At 50.1% G+C, this 20,021-nt stretch overlaps 1 protein-coding gene across 1 annotated transcript in view; it reads right to left on the bottom strand.

Moving 5' to 3' along the window:
* Nucleotides 1-9,028: 9,028 nt before the first annotated feature.
* The window catches only part of KLF13 (KLF transcription factor 13), a 51,216-nt gene continuing 40,223 nt past the window's right edge, over nucleotides 9,029-20,021 (bottom strand). Inside the window, exon 2 of the mRNA XM_059180211.1 lies at nucleotides 9,029-15,203. Coding sequence (XP_059036194.1) covers nucleotides 14,914-15,203 — 290 coding nt within the window. The 3' untranslated portion in view covers nucleotides 9,029-14,913. The remainder of the gene's footprint in view (nucleotides 15,204-20,021) is intronic.

Genomic DNA, 20,021 nt, shown 5'->3' with positions numbered 1-20,021 from the left:
GCACTACTGGGTATTTACCCTAAAGATACAGATGTAGTGATCCGAAGGGGCACGTGCCCCCGAATGTTTATAGCAGCAATGTCCACAATAGCCAAACTATGGAAAGAACCTAGATGTCCATCAACAGGTGAATGGATAAAGAAGATGTGGTATATATATACAGTGGAATACTATGCAGCCATTAAAAGAAATGAAATCTTGCCATTTGTGACGACGTCGATGGAACTAGAGGGTATTATGCTTAGCGAAATAAGTCAGTCGGAGAAAGACAACTATCATATGAGCCCCCGATATGAGGAAGTGGAGATGCAATGTGGGGATTTTGGGGGTAGGAAAAGAATAAATGAAACAAGATGGGATCAGGAGGGAGACAATCCATAATAGATTCTTAATCTCACAAAACAAACTGAGGGTTGCCAGGGGGAGGGAGGGAGGGAGAGGGGGGTGGGGTTATGGACATTGGGGAGGGCATGTGCTATGGTGAGTGCTGTGAAGTGTGTAAACCTGGCGATTCACAGACCTGTACCCCTGGGGCTAATAATACATTATGTTTTTATAAAAAATTTTAAAAATAACAAAAAAAAAGAATTTCCACATACCTCCCCCACAAAAAAGAAGACACTCAGGAGGTAATTTTGAACCTAGTGTTCTATATTTAGCCAAATTATCACTCCAAGTATGAGACAGAATAAAGACGACACCTTTAAAGATGCAAAAATACGCATCTACACTTCACACACATTCTTTCTTGGACAGTTACTTGAGGATATATTGCAGCAAAGTGAGAAAGAAAACGAAGGAATGGAAAGACGCGGCGGAGGCACCCTACATCAGTTTGCTAACAAAAAGGAAGAAAAGGGATGAAAAGCTACAGAAGGAAAACATGTATATAATAAAATGACGTCTCCAGTATAATGAAAACTAAAATGTGATATCATTTTAAGCTACTGATGGAACAAAATGTGTTCACCCAATTTGCCCTGGATGCTAAGAATATCTTTCTGTAGGCTCACAGAGAAGGAAATGTCCCCTAGCCTAGGGCCTGGCTGTGCAATGAGTGACAGGTGTGTCACCAAAATGCTCACAGCCCCGGAGGATAGAGGTGCTTCTTGCTGTGCCACTTGAGTCCACGTTTACTGTGCAAAGTTTGCAAGAGTACATGACTGAGGGGTGGCCTGGGCGGGGGTGGATGGCAAGGGCCATGGGACCCTCACTTTCCAGAAAGGGAATTAAAGACATGGACCAAAGGTGGGGCAGCATTCATGGGAAAACCAGCCGTTTGTAAAGCTTCAGAGAGAACCTACGGAGCTCAAACATTCCCCGTCATGTAAGCACAGGGTGGACAGATGGAATTAATCAATCCTATTTCATATCAGAAAGCCCGTATATTTTATCAAATGCTCACAGACCGCAAAACAGGAGGACAGACAAGCATTTCACTGAGGCTTGAGGGAATAACTAAAAAGATATTTATAAAGAGAAATGATAATAAGGAAAGGGTTAGGCCTGGGGTGGTAGAACTTGGGTGGGGACGGGAGAGCAGGAGGAGGGAGATTACTTTATCACTGGATTTTCTGGCATTTGTTTTTTTAACCTTGTTCACATGTATTACTTTGATTAAAATTCGCAAATGTTAAAAATGAAACCCATGGTTGAATTGCTTCCAAAGTCCTTGAACACCATGACTCAACACTCCATAAAGCAAAGTAAACATACTTTGCTGTTTTACTTTGTAAAGCATGTCACTTTCTCGGTGAGTTTTGCAGTCATCACCAAATGTGTACAAAGCATGCCTTCCTTACTCTACCTGTGCACATGAAGGGGAAAAAACCTTCAGGCTTTTACCTAAGGGTACAGCGCTGGGCGGAGTGAGGAATAACGAGTCCCCACCCCCACCCCCAGCTAGGGCTCCAGGTCCCAGAGTAGGTAACAGGGTCCCTTCCCAGCACTCAGGGCCAGCATCCCTCCATAATCTCAGATCTGTGAACACTGCTCTCTTTCCGGAGGCTTCCCAGCAAAGAGCCCCCCCGCCCACTTCCCTTTGGCTGGAACAGGTCTATTTTTATTTCCTGTGATCCACAGCTTACATACCTAGCCAGCGGCCAGGCTGCTGGTGCCAGGCTTTGCCCAATGCAGGGGGCGGCCTGAGGCCATCACAGTACACTGCAAGGACGGCCTGCAGGCCTGCCTGGACGAGTACAGATGCAGGAACCAAATCCCAGGACCATGTAAGATTGTTGAATGTTTCACACCTAGAGCAAATATGCAGAAAGAAAAACAGCCCCCACAGTTCTCACCACCTAGCAGGTACAGGTGAAGGCCTCTGAGCTACCTGCCTCGACGCCCCCCCAACCAGCATGGTTCCACACGCCTGGCTTATGGGGATGGATGCACTAGGAGCACCCAGCATTGCCCTGTGTTTTCCAGCTCATAGACATGTCGCCCTATGGCAGGGCTTCCTTTCTGCTGCTTGCTTTCATTACACAGCGCTGTTTCGGAACGCTCTAAGGTTGATGTGCTCGGTTCTACATTGCACCTTTGCACGGATGGGCCGGCAGCCACCGCATATGTCCTTCCTCACCCGGCTGTGTGTTTAGGAGCTTCTGGGGTGTGTCTGGGTTTTGTTGTCCCCAAGGACACAGCCATGGTGGATAGTGGCCATCTCCTGGGGGTGGGAGGTAGGCCTCCTAGCTTCCTCTGACAAGCTCTTAGCCTTAGCCACAAAAGTGGTATTATAGTTTTTTTTTTTAATTTTTAATTTTTTATAAACATATATTTTTATTGTAGTTTTTAATTACAAAAGTTATACCTGGGTCGTTTTGAAAACTTAAAAAATAAACAAAAATAAGTAAAGAATTACAAAAGTTATACCTGGGTTGTTTTGATAACTTAAAAAAGTAAACAAAAATAAGAAAATAAAAATATAATTTGTAATCTCCACTACTTGCAGATAAAAGTGCTTGTGTTTTGTCTTTTACCAGGAATTTTTCTATGCATATATACATAAGCACAATTATATAGGTAGAGAGAAAACTTTTTTAAAAAAAAGATTTTACTTATTTATTTGATAGACAAGGATCCCAAGTAGGCAGAGAGGCCGGCAGAGAGAGAGGAGGAAGCAGGCTCCCTGCTGAGCAGAGAGCCCGATGCAGGGGCTAGATGTGGGGCTCTATCCTGAGCAGAAGGCAGAGGCTTTATTTACCCACCGAGCCACCCAGGTGTCCCTGAGAAAACTTTTTAAATAACATGTGATTTTACTTTGTAAACTGTTTTATTACCTGCCTTTTTTACTTAATAGTATATTGGATACTGGACACAATGGATGTTACATGGTTCACTTAGCCAATCCCCTATTCCTATATATGCTATTTTAAACATTTTGGTGTTTTTCAACAGATGATTTTAAGTATTTTATTATTGAATATTTGCTGCGTTCACAAGAATATATATAATGGAGGTGCAAGGTGGGTTTTTGCTGTATTTTTTGTTTTGTTTTGTTTTGTTTTTTTTAAGAGAGAGAGCGCGAGCAGAGGAGGGAGGGGCAGAGGGTGAGAATCCTAAGCAGATTCCACACCCAGTGCCCAACCCCACACAGGGCTCGATCCCACAACCCTGAGATCATGGCCTGAGCCAAAATCGGGACTCACCCAGGCGCCCCCAGAAGTATGAGTTTTGACCTCCCCACCGCAGCGCCGGTCATGGCTGCCACTGGCCCCTGGCTGGTCCCTCCACACTAGAGGCACCCACTCTTCTCCATGTGGGGTTTGTGTTTCCATGACAATCGAGGATCAAGCACTAGCAGCTGTTCTTCCTTCCCCAGGTGAAAGTTATATAAGAAACTCCCTGGACCAGGGCTGGGAGAGAGCTGGGAGGCCCGGACTGAGCTGCTCTCCCTGCTCTGGGCGTCCTACCCCCGGGGGCCCTTCGATCAGTCTCTACTAACCTTCCAGAATGTGCTCATAGTTAGAAAGGGCAGGAGAAAGACCAAAGACAGGGAGCAGCTAACGTTCATCAAAGCCAGCCGTCAGTAACCATTTCCCAAAAGCAATAAGGGATCAATCAGCAGAGGTCTCCCGCGGTGGCTCTGTGTGCTGATGACTCCTCTGAGGAGGAAGCCTATTGATGGTGCAAATCATATTGATATTTCTTGTTGATACTCACCCGGTGCTCCTGGGGAATTAATAAATGACTTGCTGCCCCGTTGTGAGGCTGGGAATAGAAGGCACTAGGGCCAGGACGGGGGTGGAGAAGCAGACTAAGTCCCCGAGTGCTGTTTCCCCACCTCGCCCTGCTGGGGAGCCTCCAGGTGAATGGGGGGCCCTGCCCTACCCTCTGCCTGTGTGGAGGGTCTTCACGGGAGGACTGAGTTTCCTAACTGCTTGCGATGGGGTTGTCTTGGCGGCCGCGAGTGGGAGTGGAGGCCATACCCGAGGGAGCCGTTGTCTGGGCACAGACAATTCTTGCTGACTTGGTGCCTGACATCTGGTGTATCCCAGTGAACTTGACAACAAGTGTGCATGGCCCCCCCACCAAGCCGGTTTCCCCAGTGAGGCAGGAAGGTGAGGCTCAGAAAAGGATCTCTCTAGGGCTGCTGGGTGGCCTGCTCAGAACTGAGAGCTGCTGTGCTTGTGTCTGTGCAGAAACAGACCTTTGCTCTGCATGAGGGTCCTGCCAGCCACTGCAGGCCCACTGGGCTGCAGTTCTCAGACGATCAATCACTTCTTCTTCTTCTTAATGGTCAGATCACTCATTTTACTTTTATTGTTTTTAAGATCTTATTTATTTATCTGAGAGAGAGACAGAGCATGAGCACAAGAAGGCAGAAGGGTAGAGGGAGAGAGAGAAACAGACTCAATGCTGAGCAAGCAGCCCCATGGGGGACTTGATCGCAGGACCCCGGAGGGATCATGACCTGAGCTGAAGGCAGAGGCTTCACTGACTGAGCCACCCAGGCACCCCTCCCCATCACATCTTTAGAAAGAATTGCAGCGGAGTGACTACTGTTTCCATGGTTGTTATTTCTACTTTTCAGAGCTGACAACAAGGAAAATACCATGGAGGACTACGGAATGCACGTGGCAGACACTGGGTCTGGTTTAATTTCCCGTGTGACCACAGGGTTCTCCCACCACGTGGGGGTCGCTCAAGCCTGCGTCTCTCTGACGTGGCCCCGCCCTGCCTCTGTGCTCTCCCGTGGCTCGGGGTGGGTGCAGGAAGGCCAAGAGGGCTGGGGCAGGTGCGAGGTTACCCTGCACTTCATCACAAAGGCCCTTCTAAGAGGGAGGTGGGAGGTCAAAGAGGAGAGACGTTGCTGTACTCTTGGCTTTGAGGATGGACAGAGGGGCCAGGAGTCCAGGAGCGGAGGTGATCTTTGCAGGCTGGAAAGGGCAAGAAACAGATGCTCCAGAGGACACCAGTCCTGCTGACAGCTTGAGTTGACCCTATTAGACTCATTGCAGATTTCTGACATCCCAAGCCACAAGAAACTATGTGTTGCCTTAAGCTACACATAGTTAACTATGTGTTGGCAGTGACTTGTTACATTGGTAAGAGGAAACTATGATGGGCCAATGCTTCCAACAGCATCTCCATCAGACCCTGCGTGCCCTGTGTACCACTGCTGTGGGCTCTCCAATCCATTCCAGTGGCAAGGTCAGGACAGAGGCGACAGCCCTGTCAGGAGGGACCAGGTGCCATCCCTGAGCTAAACTGCTGTATACTAAGGACGCTTAGGGCTCGTGCTAATGGCAGAAATTTTTTTTTTTTTTTGAAGATTTTAATTTATTTATTTGACAGAGAGAGGGGGAAAGAGAACACAAGCAGGGGGAGCGGCAGTGAGAGGGAGAGGGAGAAGCAGGCTCTCCACTGAGCAGGGATCTCTGCATGGGGCCCCCGGGATCAAGACCTGAGCCTAAGGCAGATGTTTCACCAACTGAGCCCCCCAGGTGCCCCTAATGGCAGGAATTTTATCACGGAATGCATGAGGTTTGATTAAGGGGTACTAAGCCATCCATGTCCCCAAAGTGAACCACACAGTCTAACCCACCAAACACCAGCCGCATCCCCAAGATGACTGACATGGGCATAAAGAGATTGGTTCAGAGGATTATGCCCCATTGGGCCCCCCTGGAAAATCCTGTGACCTTAGTTTTGCCTGCCAACCAGGCTCCCATCCAGAGTCACTCTGTGGCATTTGGGACGGGTAGCACCTCAGCCTCTGCTTGAAAACCTCCAGCAGTGCGGTGATCACTGCTTTGCAGACTCCTGCCAAATGATGGGAAGTTTCTGCAGTTGGTGGACCCTGCAGGGCTCTGCCCTCTGATGCTACCCTCCTATCCTCCGCCCTCCCCCCCGCTCAAAGCCAGCACTCCCGGTGTCCCCAGGAGACCCGAGGGCGGGTCAGCAGCAGCCGGACATAGTCTCCTCCAGACTCAGTGTGGTAAGGTGGATCTGTCACATTTGGTTTTGTTGGTTATGGTCAGGGGCTTGTTGTCATGCTACTGGCCTGTTGAGGCTATTTTGAATCCTCTGTTGGTCCAGAAATTAACTACTACATCCCCATCTCTGTGCAAACCCTCCCCTACAGTGCACACTTCAGCTAACAGCCCCGGGTGGGACGTTGTAATGCAATGTCCTGATAAAAAGTGCCAAGAGTTTTGGGCAAGGAGTGTCTGGGGGCTGACCACACTGTAACACCCAGTCCCTGCTCTGTTCTGATAGCCCATCACCACAGACCCTCTGCCCCCACATACTGCTCGTGTGTTTTTTTAAACACCAGGAAAACCTATTGCTTGAGCGTTTTCTTTTTTCTTTTTTTTTTTTTTTAAGATTTTATTTATTTATTTGACAGAGAGAGATCACAAATAGACAGAGAGGCAGGCAGAGAGAGAGAGGGAAGCAGGCTCCCTGCTGAGCAGAGAGCCGGATGCGGGGCTCCATCCGAGGACCCTGAGATCATGACCTGAGCCAAAGGCAGCAGCTTAACCCACTGAGCCACCCAGGCGCCCGCTTGAGCGTTTTCTTCCTTCTGCATGACTGGGTACCTCTCAAGGTCGCAGGACACACCTTGGCCCTGAGATGTAGCCTCCCTGATGCCAGGCCCCCATCTTCTAGAAAGGAGCCCCAGCAGGAACCTGGAACTTCTTGCAAACCTCAGCAGCAATGTCACAATGTTAGGATGGATGGCTGCATTCCCCCCACCCCGTCAGTATTTCTTTCTTTCTTTCTTTCTTTCTTTCTTTCTTTCTTTCTTTCTTTCTTTCTTTTTAAGATTTTATTTATTTGAGAGACAGAGATCACAAGTAGGCAGAGAGGCAAGCAGAGAGAAGAGGAAGAAGGCCCCCTGCTGAGCAGAGAGCCCAAATCGGGGCTCGAACCCAGGATCCTGAGACCATGACCTGAGCTGAAGGCAGAGGCTTTAACCCACTGAGCCACCCAGGTGTCCCCCTCCCCCGTTAGTATTTCTAAAGCATCTGGGCTCCTGTCAACACACAGCTGTTTATGGAAATGGATCCATCCATCCGGCTTGCTGTGATCAGGGAGTTCCCCAGCAGAAAGGAATGGTGTCTGAGAAGGCGGAACACCGGCTCTCCTGGGAAAATGCCCCCCCAAAGACGGGGTTCCCCATGTCTCAGCACCAAGAGACATTTGTCTGAAGATGCGTGCTTGTTTTCCGGCTGGTTCCTGTGTGCTCTGGGGCCTTCACTTGGCGGGTCTCCCTCCTCAGCTGTGATACAGAAAAAAAAATTATATATATATTTATTTACATATATTAAATTTTAATATAATTAATATCATAATATAAATATATTAAATATTAAAATATTTTCTGGGAATATATATGTAAGTATTTATTTATATATAAATATATTTATATTAATAAATATATATTTACATGTATATGTAAAAATATATATATATTCCCAGAAATACATATATATATATATTCCCAGAAATACATATATATATATATTCCCAGAAATACATATATATATATATATATATATATATATATATATATATATATTCCCAGAAAATATTTAGAAAATATTTTAATCAGGAGCGCCTGCCAGTGTAGATGTCGCTTTAGGAAAAATCACCTTTGATCAGCTCCAATGCGTGTCACTCATAACACTCATTTTACATTTCTCTGTGTTTCTGAGTGCTTGCTGAACCACAGGTGATAATGTGAGACGCTCGCACTGTCCCAGAAGCAGGCCTGGCTCTGCCCCTGGCTACGGGCTTCTTTCCGTCCTCTGTGGGCACAGGCTACAGGCCAGACCCATCACCCATCTCTTCCCACTAGCTACAGGCTTTACACTGCCTGCTGCAGAAATGCCCTGTTTTGGGGGAGCCCCACAATCACGGGAGACTTAAACGAGCTCTGGCATTAACACGTACCATGCCAGTCCCCAGACCCCAAGACCTGTCGCCACAACTCCGGGTTGCCATCTGTGGCAGAGTGCTTTAGGGTCAGTGCCCCCAGCCACCCCAGGGGCGTCAGTGGCTGCAGGCAGGTCATTCTTCGGACTCTGGGCAGAGGGGCGAGGGGAGCAGATGGGCATCTGGCTGAGGGACAGCATGGTTTAAGGGGCTGTCAGAACCTCCGAGGGGATCTGGGGTGGAAAAATGGGGCTGCTGCCCGGGGGAGACAAAATGCTGGGCTTTATGGGGAGTTCAAGGGAAAGTCACTATGCCCTGCTCAGAAACCCATCATTGCTGCCACCCCAGGGCCTGCCTTTCTCCTTGATGCTCTTGGGGATGGAACTGTCAGGGTGACCTTTTGGGGGGAGGAGGGTGGGAAGGGGAAAGAGTTGAGGGGTGAAGCTGTGACAAGCTAAAATCAGCTGAGTAGATGGGAGGGGATAGCCAGAGGGGCACCGACTCTGTAAAGCCTTCGATCCTACAAAGTCCCAGGTGGGTTTCTGCTCCCTCAGCCAATTACATAGAGCTGCTGGAGTTGGTCCCCTTTGATTGCTCCCCTCCCCCACCCTGGGGCTCTCCAAGGAACCAGCTCTGGCAAATAAAATAATGAATCATAAATTTTATTTCAAAATGTAAACGTCACTAAACATGCATACACGTTAAAACAATAAAATTTACAATTTAGTCATTTTTTTCTTTTTGCATAGGACATCATTACAATATAGAATCTATGCCATACAAAATACATACAAAGTTTTATCCGAGCAAGCCAAGGCCAGATTGGGAACTGTACAACTGTAATACTTCACTGTAGTGATCCAGGAAGGATGAAACGTGGCCTTCAGAAGCATGGTGTGGTGCTGGTTAAAAAGAAAAAAGTTCCTACAGAAAAGGAAAATGTGTGCTCCATGGAAATGGTCTTGGACCCTTGGATTCTGCCTTGGGATTTTGGCAAACGGTTCCAGAGAGGCTCCATCAATGGCTTTGGATGAGGAAGGGGTCATTTGTGTGGGTCTGGGGGTAGCCGACTCATGTGCCTGACACACCCACACAAGGTACTCCCGGTTATGTGGGGACACAGCAAGCCCCCCTCCCCACAATGCATAGCTCCTGGTGATGCCACGGAGCCCTCGGGTTCCTCGGCACCAAGCACGCGATTCTCCAGGGGGGGATGAGAGGGAGCCCACCCGCCCCACCCCACTCCACACTGGCACCCTAACCCGGGAATGGCTGCCACACCACTCCTCAAGTGGCATTTGAGCCCAGCTGGGAAGTGGTCCCCACACACAGGGCAGGCTGGGGAGGGATCCTGCCGGTACACCCAGCCTTTGTGCTCCTGGTCAGGGCGGGGATCGGTCAACCTCCGGCCAGACTGTGGTTGTCTCGCCGGCATTCAGCTCACGTACTTGGGTTTCTACATGAGCTTGTACAGCATCCTGCCAACACGTCACTAGGAAAATGCCCCTGAGCCCTGGGAGAAAGCTGCTCTTGTGGTCCACTCGCCTCCCATCCTGATCATCTTTAAATAAAAGTAGTAAGGTTTTAAAGCTGCATGAGAAGGGGAGAGGCTGGGCAGAGCCAGCCAGCGGCCGCACTGCAAGTCCAACATTGCTACAGGGGGTCGGAAGAAACCAAGTAGGGCCCCTCCACCCTCATGGATCTGGGGCCACGGCTCCCACCAAACCTAATCTTCACACCAGTGAGTGGCAGGGCAGGCGGTGGGGGAAAGGCCTCGCCCTAAATGACGTTCAGGCGTTTATCAGTAGTAAGCTGGATTGCACATCCAAATTCTGGTACAAAATTCTCTGGAATGTACAAAATTCTCAGTTTCAAACCTTTGAAATTGAGCCTCAGAATCAGGAGTGTCAGTCACAAGAGCTGGCTCTTCCCTGGGCAAGCCTGCATTCGGCAAGTGGCCCACATCCTCGATTCTACCTTTGGAAAACATGGTCACCAGAATCACATATGGAATCTTTGGGTAGCAAAATATGCAGGTGACCAACAAAGCATCTCTTACTGTTTTCGATGCAACCGCTACATCAGACCCTTTAAACCTTCCAGCACTGTTTTTGACTGACTTTTTAAAAATGGGTTAAAAAGAAAAAAAAAATCAGTGCTATCTGTCCAAAGTCAAAATAATCAGGTAGTCTTGTGAACAGCCCATACCAGGAGTCAAATGACAAGGGGATGCTATTGCTCAGATCCCGCTTGCTTGTTAGGTGGCACTCCTGCTAGCTGAGACCACTGATCACATCCCTGGGGAGTGCTGCGACCCTGTGCTTAGCACCTGCTTCTGGCAAGAAAGGAGGCTGCGTCTTCTGAAGACTCTGGGCCGGGCAGCAGACAGCTCACCTGGAGACGCCAGCTCGGCCACACTTCACTTGGGACCACAGGAAGCCACCAGCCCTCCCTTCATGTCCCAACAGGTGGGCTGGGGGGCCACCTGTGGCCTGGCTGTCCCTACCTCCGAGTCCCTACCCACTGGTCTGAGCTGTGACCCAGGGTACAGTGAGATCCGGGGACCCCAGTGCCCCTGATGTTTGCACCTGGAGGCTGCACCGTGGCAAATCCTGCACCTGCCTGGTCGCATGGCCTCGGAATACAGGGTGGGCGGTGTCCTGCACCTCCAGAGCCAGAAGTGGGGGTGTGGTGGGATGCAGGTAGGGTCCCTCCAGGACTACATTCCCATCAAGGGCATCGCTGCCTGTTCCTACATAGCACCCTGTAGAAGAGGACCCTGAGGCCCTTTGTGGAAACGGCTGTGTTCACCTGTTCCTTTCTGGATGGCTGTAGGATTCCATGGGCATGTGGGGAGGGGACAACTGGCTCCCTCACATGGCTGATGCAAAGAGGGGCTTTCTTATTTGGGATGTGATCTAAACACCAGCCCCCTGATGGTTGAGTCCTGGGTCACTTTTAGGACTTTTTGGAGGAAATCCTCCGGGTGTTCAGGCAACCTTCATTTTGAGATCTCTGCCCCCTTGGCCTGTGAGAATAAGTCTGCTACAAAATAAAGGTTTCAGTTTTCACTATTCTGTCTAGGAGTCCTATGGGCTCTTCAATCACACTGAAGCCAGTAAGCATGGCCATAAACCAGAAAAATGAAAGACCCTGAAATAGACCCAGGCTGGGAAGACATTCTACATCTTAGAAGAAAATGCAGGCTGTATCAGGAGGGCCCGCTCCATTAACTACTTCCAGTGGGGGGCCCTGGGGAGTCGCTTTCCAAGGCCCACCACCCCCTTCCAGGAGCACTCATTTCATGATGATGAGATGCCGGTGAGAGCCCATTTAAACCTTGCCTGAGGTTCATGGATCTTTCCCCCCACCCTTCAAGTGAGATGAATTCTAGCCCCAGGTGAGTTAGGATGGTCCAACCGGAGCTCCAGGCCAAGTGCCCAGGGATGCCAGGTGGGAATTCCCTCCAGGTGCCCTACGTCAGCTGAGCAGTGCCCCATCTCTCCGGCCAGGCCCACAGCGGAAGGACCGCACCCTGCCATTAGACCAGAACCACTTTGGGAATGAAGACACACTCATTTGCCAAAAATAGCCAATGCCTGCATATTTCTGTTTTAAGGCAATGTTACCCTTCCATCTATCTGATGGAACAGCCCTGGGTCATTTAGAGGAAAAATTAAATTAAGTGCTCTCTTTGGAAACAGCAAACACCCGCTTTCCCTCCCCCACCCCCCACCCGCCTCTAAAACAAACCAGCTCTTCTTTTATTCCAAGATGACTGGGTTTAGAGTCCTTACTCCCCTTCCTATGTGCAGACAGATGTGGGGTTAGAAACCCTCCTTCTGAGATGCCAGTGGGCAGATCACAAGGAGACTCCTGGCTCCTCAAGGGGACAGCACTGCGTGGCCTCCCAGAGACACACGGCTCCCTCTCCCTGCCTTTCGGGGACCCGTGGACGGTGAGCACACCAAAGGACTTTGGAATAAAATTCCTGAACCTGGAATGTGAGTTCCTGAGACATGAAATGTATTCAGTGTGGCTTTCTATGCCTCACACAGAAACGACTTTGGGAGGAGCCTCCAAGGGCCTTCTGGGCCTCACTTTGGAACTGGGCACCAAGGCCTCTCACCCTCAGCACTCAGGGCGCTCTTCTGTCCAGGTCTCTATAGGATCTTCCACTCTCTCCCCCAGATCAAATGCAAGCATGGCTGTCATGCAGCCCAAACGGGGCACCGTGGCCAGGGCCAGCAGCTCTGCACCTGACCCCCCCAGCCCCGCTTGGCTTCCACCCACACCAAGAACGCTGCCGCCCAGCTTGGTACCTAACACGCCACTCAGAGGCTACCACCATGCCACTGGCTGAGCCCAGATGACTCACAACAGAATTCGCAAGGGGTACCCAAGTGTTGCAGAAAGCAGACTGTACTCTTGTGCTCACCATGGGCAGAGGGTACCAGCCTAAAGCCGGGGCCAAGGGCTGTGAGCACCAGCCATGCCTGGGTCTCTGTGCTGCAGCCCACGCCATGAAAAGGTGGGGACAGAAGCAGGACGGCCACAACCAAGGCACTCTGGGCCCAGGAAGCCCATCTCTAGCCCTCTGAGGTCCCGAGGGTCATTCCTCCTCACCAAAATGAGCAGAGGTCTCTGCAAGATACCCCAGGTCCACCCCAAACCCACACCCCCCACCCAACACACACACATACGCACACACTGTCCTGGGGCTTGTATTTACATGCCCCGACTCTCAGGAGGAAGGGAAGGGAGGTGCCTGGGCAGCAGCACTGAGGTGTAACCTCCAAACGTGGCTGAGCAGCAGCACGCTGGAGTCCAGCCCAACTGCCGTGCCAGTGCTCAAAGCCCGGCCCAGCCCAGGCGGGGGCTACCAGAGATACCGCTTGGCTCTCTGCTCTTCCTCTCCCTGCAGGAGAACGCCGGCGACAGAGCCCCTAAACCCCAATGCCCCCACGAGCAGGTGTGGGCTGGATCCTCCCGGGCAGGAGGGGACAAATGGGAGGGAAAGGGAGAAATTAGTCCAGGGGGTGCAAAGCTCATGGAGAAGCTGGAGGTTTGCTAATTCCGAGCTGGGAACACGGTGGGTCTGAGCAAAGTATTTCCCACAACTTTCTGTCTGGCGTTCCCCAGGGAGGAAACAGAATGCACATTCTCCGACAGCATTTCCCTTAACATCTGCTTTACCACTCCCGAAAAGTTCCAAGTCACAATGTTCCGGTCTCTTGCTACAGAACTGTCTCTGTGAAGCACCAAGCGCTGCCACGTGCACGGCCACATACACTGGGCCTCTGGCCAGGTGGCCCAACGACCTTCCCCACGGTTGCAAACAAAGGTGTCTTGAGACCAGGGCCATCCAGGAGAACACAAGAACTAGAGGCACGGAAGACACTTTCAGACGTCTCTGAAGACCAGGATTCCCAGGCTTTGTTTTCCAGTCAGAGAACGTGGCTGAGTGAGAGGTCTCCATGTGCCTTCTGCAGGACACAGACGACCAGGTGTCCCTCCACAGGGCACATACCTCAGGCAGGCCAAGGGCTGGGCAAATGTGGCCCCGGGACCCATCACATCGGACTTCAGATGGTGCACTGGACTGACCAGCCGAGACTTACATCTCTACTCTCAGTGCTCTGAGAGGCCCCGAAATAGGCTCCTGGAGGCAGGGGAGGGAGATAGGCAGGGCCTCCCCCGCACAAGGCAGGCATTTCTGTGGTCTCCCCAGGTGGAGTGCTTCTTTTGCCCGGTACAGCTTAAGGCATCCCTCTGAATCATCTATGTCCTGAGCCTGGCCGGGCTGCTGGGGCAGAAGCTGGCAGCTGGGAGGCCCCCTGCTTGGGAATCTGGCCTGGAAGCAAATGTCAGTGACCGTGTCTGCTCAGAAGTGACTGATCAACTGACCCACAGGCTGGATGCTGAGCCCCACCTGCACTGCTCCATCTCCTTTGTCCCCAGTGTGTTCCCGAACCTAACAGAAAACTCCAGAGTGCAAATCTATATACAGAGTAAGGCGGCAGGAAGGGGGTGTCCTCACTGACCTCGTGGAACATGTCCATCCCTGAGAAAGGGGGGGGAGGGGTTCAACACCACTGAATCTCACCTTTGTGGGTATGTCTATTGTGCAATTTGTGGATGGTGTTTTTTGAAAATTTTTTGTTTTTTTACAAATTTACTTTTGACACCTGAGGTGAAGAAATTGTGTTGTTACTGACTTCATAAAGTTATCTCTTCTTTCTTATTACAAAAGGAAAAGACACGGCATCAGTAGAGGAAGGGCGAGCATCTGCTCATGGCTGTAGTGGGGGCGGAGTGTCCTCGGCCAGCCCTGGGGCGGGGCGCCCGCGGAGGGGTTGGCGACCCCGTGGAGGGGCGGGGCACCCGCGGAGGGGTGGGGTGGGGCCCCTGGGAGGGGCAGGGCGGGGCACGGGGGGGTGTGGGGTGGCCGGGTAGCCGATGGAGGGGTGGGCGGGGCGCCGCAGAGGGGCGGCCGGGGCTGTGCTGCTGGGGGCGGGGCAGCGGCCTGGCTCAGGGTGAGCTGGCCGGGCTGATGGTGGGGCTACTGGCGTCCGAACGGCTGTAGTCGCTGAGGGAGCCGGTCCGCGAGCCCCCGCTGCGCCGCTGCAGCATGCCCGGGTGGAAGTTGGCGTGGCGGCGCGCGTGCTTCGTCAGGTGGTCGCTGCGCATGAAGCGCTTCTCGCAGATGGGGCAGCTGAACTTCTTCTCGCCGGTGTGTGTGCGGTAGTGCCGGGCCAGCTCATCCGAGCGCGCAAACTTCTTGTTGCAGTCCTGCCAGCTGCAGGCAAAGGGCCTCTCACCTGTGGGCGACAGGGCAGAGCGTCAGCCCCAGCTCCTGACTCTGCCCTCCACGACAGCCCCTTCCTTTCTCCCCACCCCTAGCTGTCTTCCCACCCTCTGCGACAAACCCATCAGGGCAAAGGTGTGCCTTGCCAGTGCCCTCCAGCTGGTACCCAAGGCAGACAACAGACCTCTCCCATGAAAATGGCAGCATCTCAGGTAATGTGGCTGCAGAGCCCACGGCCGCTGGGGAGCTCAGGCCCATCTTCAGAATCAAAGACTGGTTGGTAACCAGGAGTAAAGGGTCTTGGGGCAGGAAGAGCTTTCAGGCCTGCATAGTCCCGCTGCCCCCACACTGGCCCTGGGGGAGTCACACTTCAGAGCCCCACACCTCTCAGGGCCAAGAGACAATTCCCAGACTCGAGTGCCCTACCCTCATCCTGACCTCTGCTCAGTTTCCTCATCTATAACATGAGGAGCCCAGACCAGGTTATTTTCTTCTCTTGTTGCGCCTTCTCTTATAGAAGTTCCAACAGGGCCAACACGCAAGAGCCAGCAGAGCAGGAGAGTACAACAAGGCTTTTGCAGACCCAAGCCCAGAGACAGATAAGGGTGGCTACTCAGAACACTCCATGAGAGGGAGGTAACAAATATGTAGGCTATGATCAGAACCACTCCCTTCCCTCCTATTCCTTGCTCAGAGCAAGGAACAGTTGAGCATTTACCCAGACAAACTCTGAACCACAAGAAAAATGACATCAACTGCTCAGAGAGAGCCAGCAGAAGCTCCTGGCACCCCAGAATACAGCCCTTATGGCACCTGGGTGGCCACACAGCCACCTTTCCAACCATTTACTTTCCCCTCCCTTCCCTACTCTGGCTCTAAAGCCAACAGCCAGTCCTTATAGCTGGCCCACCTGTGCCTGGAGGAGGAAATCCACACCACCCACCCCAAATGAGGCCATCAACCTTAAATATAAACAAACACCCAGGGATAGCCAGATGGCCAAGGAAAATCAGCAGCATGAAAGGGAAAAATCGGAGAGCAACAAAACAAAGCTTACTCCAGGGGAAAAAGAGTGAAGCCAGAAGACAGAAGAGAATGTCAACCTAAAAATTCTAATTAGTATTCTAAGAGCAATTTCAGACAAAATTCATGCATCAAGCAAACGTGATACCATCAAATGGAAGTTCAGAGAACAAAAAATTGTATTTAAAAACTGAGAGCATTGTTGCCCAAACAAAAATTCCACAGAAAAGCTGGAAATAAACTCAAGGAAATATCACAGAAAAACAGAACAACATCAAAAACCTCTAGAACATGTGAATGTTGCTGTGTTTTCTGTCTCCTAGTAATGCTAAAGCTAAGAGCTACGTGTGGTTGTATATGTTCTTATTGACTTTATGTGGGTTTTTTGGAAAGGGAAAGGGTGTGTGTTGGGGCGAGGGATTCAAAGTAAAGTAGGAGAGTAAACCATGATCACTTCCTAAACCTATCTAACAGTTTACAAATCATAGTTCAGAGTTACAGGGACTCAATCCTGGGGAGTGCAATATTTAATTTCTGTTAAAGAAAAAAAAAAAAAAAAAAAAAAAAAAAAAAAAACAGGGAAAAAAGGGAGGAGCGCAAAGTACCAAAGAAACAAGAGCACCGTATCTGTCAGGATCAAGTAAGACTAGTTACCACAAATGTGGGCAGGCTAGTGAGTAAAGGCTCCCGCCATGAGAAATTCTGCAATGTCAGAACACTGAATAAAAAGAGACCACAAAATTCATTAGAAAGAGGTGAGAAACAAATACCAAGTTATCTGGAAGGGAATAAGGCTGGGACACACACTAGACTTCTCATAAATCACACTGGATTCTAGATGACAAAGAGAGTGGGTCTTCATGTTTACCTCCAGCAAAAATAAGAAAAAAACAAAAACAAAAACAAACCTGAGAAGCCAGATTGATGAGCGAGAAATGAAGGGGTGTTCAGGAGAGTGAGGTAGAGACCTGGAGACCACTGAGGCAGGATTCATGGGGGGTAGTTCCAAGAAGAAAGTGAGTTCCATGCATCAGAGAGTATGATCAAGAGGCTGAATATACTTCAGGACACAGTGAGGGTACGTATTATTCTTTATTTAAAACAAAAAAGAGAGGCAATTAGAAACTCCAGGAAAAACAGAAGACATGCAAGAAAACTGGGGTCTAAACTGGAAGCAAACTAAAATGCTGCAAGACTCTGAGCAATCAGGGAAGAGCTCTGAGCCAAACAGTGGTCTAGGGGCTTTTTGCATGTTAAACTATTTATCTTTCACAACAACCCCATGAGGCAACAGAAGGGAATGAAATCCCTGTACAGGCCCTGGCATATGGAAGGAATCTTTTCATAGTCATGGTCATGTGAACCCTAGCACCAGTTAGTTGTCAGTGTGTAGAATCAATGTTATAGACAAAGTCCACGCAACTGACTCGGCCCCAGGAGAAAATGATTTATAAGAAAGGTAGGAACACACACATGAACAGTCAAAGGAAATGTCTAAATGAGGTTAAAGTTATAAGGATAATCAACAAAAAAATTAATAACATATCCATCAATTCAGGAAGAGGTGATGGGAAGGGTAGGAATGAGGTAAATCCTTAAATTTCATGGCAGGAAGATCATACCTACATCTAAATCTAAATCTGAAATATCAAAGAACAGTAAAAAAAAAAAATTCACATATGTTTATTTATATCAATAACCACCAAGACAACTAAAATCAGAGCAGTGTTGGTCTCTGGGGAGTGAAGCTGCACTGGGAACAGGATTTTTGTTGTTGTTGTTGTAAGCTCTTCTGTGTTACATGTCTTCTTAGAACTGAATATATTGTTAGTTGGTTCTGGGGGGAAAAACCTCGTCACAAAAATGTCCGAGAAATGCTGCATGCTAAGTCCACTTTAGGAACCTCACAATGCACGCTGGTCATTAAATGTTTGGAAAGATCCAGCATTAAATACAATGGTTTCATTTCTGTGTCGCTGGGTGCTGAGTTCAAGAGCTCGGTGTGCCAGGTGTGAGGTTTAGACCCATCCTCACAGTTTGCTGAGTGTGGCCTCAGATAAGCGTCTCTATGGAGGAGTCAAGAGTGCCTCCCCTCTAAGAAGTCCAAGTCCTAACCCTTGGAACAAGGAATCCTCGAATCCCTTTTCTTATTTGCAAAAAGGGTCTTTGTGGATATAATTAAGGTAAAGATTTTGAAATGAGATCACAAGTGACCTTAGAAAAACACAGAAGAGAAGGCCAGGTGAGGATGGAAGAGCGACTGGAGCGCGCATCCACCAGCCCAGGGCCAGCAAGCACTGCAGGGCGCCCCGGAAGCCAGGAGAGACACGTGAGATGGATTTCCCCCTCCCTGCTGCCAGCAGAGCCTTCAGAAGGTGGGCAGGGGAGTGAGCTGCCAACACCTTAATCTTAAATTCTGCCCTCTAAAACACTGAGAGAAAGTGCATTCCTGTTGTCTCAAGCCACCCAGTTTACAGTAATCTGTTTCCAGTAATCTGTTCTGTCAGGCTACTTAGTTTAAGGTAATCACCCAGGAGACGAATAAACTACTCCTTCCTCCCAGTGGGGTACACGTGGTGATTCCTCGAGGTCACACACAACCAGGTCGTGGCACCGTGCCTGGCACGGGCCAAATGCTTACCTTTGAAAAGTTAAGCTGTTAGTTTTGCTCTTATCCATTATTTTTGTCACCTGTGTCTTCTCAAATTGAGGCCTGTGGTGGGAGCAGGGGAGGACCAACCCAAATTCAGACTCCCCTTTGCTTTCTAAGAAGCCCTGGGGCCTCACTGGGGGTTTGTCCTTTTCAGGGTCCTTAATGCTTACAGCTCTGGGAGGCACGTGAGGCAGGCATAGTCAGAGATGGCTCCAGTGATGTCAGGGCCGCAGAGAACTGCAGCATCCGGTGGCATGGGATGTGGTATCAGCCGGCCTGGCGCGGCAGTGGCAGAAGGGAGGGAAAGCCCAACACCACCCCTAGGCCAGCACGCGGCTCTTGGTCTGTCTAGGCGTCAGCAGCTCGGCACTTTTATTGAACACACACCCAGTGTCTGGCCCTAGGGACAGGGTCCTGATGCAGACAGGGTCCTCGATACTCCATCCTTCATGCCTCTGTCAGTCCACTCCAGGAGGGCCGATGGCAACAAAGTGGCCCACCAACAGATGAAGCAGACGCCTGCAGACACCTGGGAAGTTATGATTCATGCTGGTAAAGAGCGGCACCAGGGTCTGGCTGGGCTGGGGACACTCAGGCAGCACCCAGGGGCCTAATGAGGAACAGCCAGTAAAATCGAGAACAGCTGGGGTTAAGGCAGCATGGACAGGGGGACAGAGTCACCCACGACAGTGTTTCTCATACTTGTGGAGAGGGACCCAAAGAGAGTCTGTTCATATGGGCTATATCTGTTGGTATTTACCGTATTAGAAATTAAAACAAAAAAATTCAAACTCAAGCACACATTCCAGTAGCTGACAGAGGGATGATGTCATCACTCATCATTTAGCTTTTGGAATATTCCATTATATTCTTTTGAGAGAATAAAGGATAAATGATGTTATTATTTTGAAAATAGTTTTCCTAGAAGGGTCTCAGGTACCTACAGGTGTCCCTAGGCCTCCCTCTGAAAACTGCTCTGCTTGGGATTGGCCCCAAGGTGGTGCGACCAGACTGGAGTGGGGACCCAGCAGGTCTGGGTCCTACAGGGTGTCGGGACTAAGTGGATCCTAGCTTCCCTCCTGCTGGGCTCAAATTCTGCATCTGCTTCCTCTTGGGCACATGACAGGGAGACAGCAGGAGAACCACAGGGCCATC

This window comes from Mustela lutreola, chromosome 7 (assembly GCF_030435805.1).
Source record: "Mustela lutreola isolate mMusLut2 chromosome 7, mMusLut2.pri, whole genome shotgun sequence".
Taxonomy (NCBI): domain Eukaryota; kingdom Metazoa; phylum Chordata; class Mammalia; order Carnivora; family Mustelidae; genus Mustela; species Mustela lutreola.
Note: the sequence above shows the minus strand (reverse complement) of the source record. Positions and strands in the feature narration are given on the sequence as shown.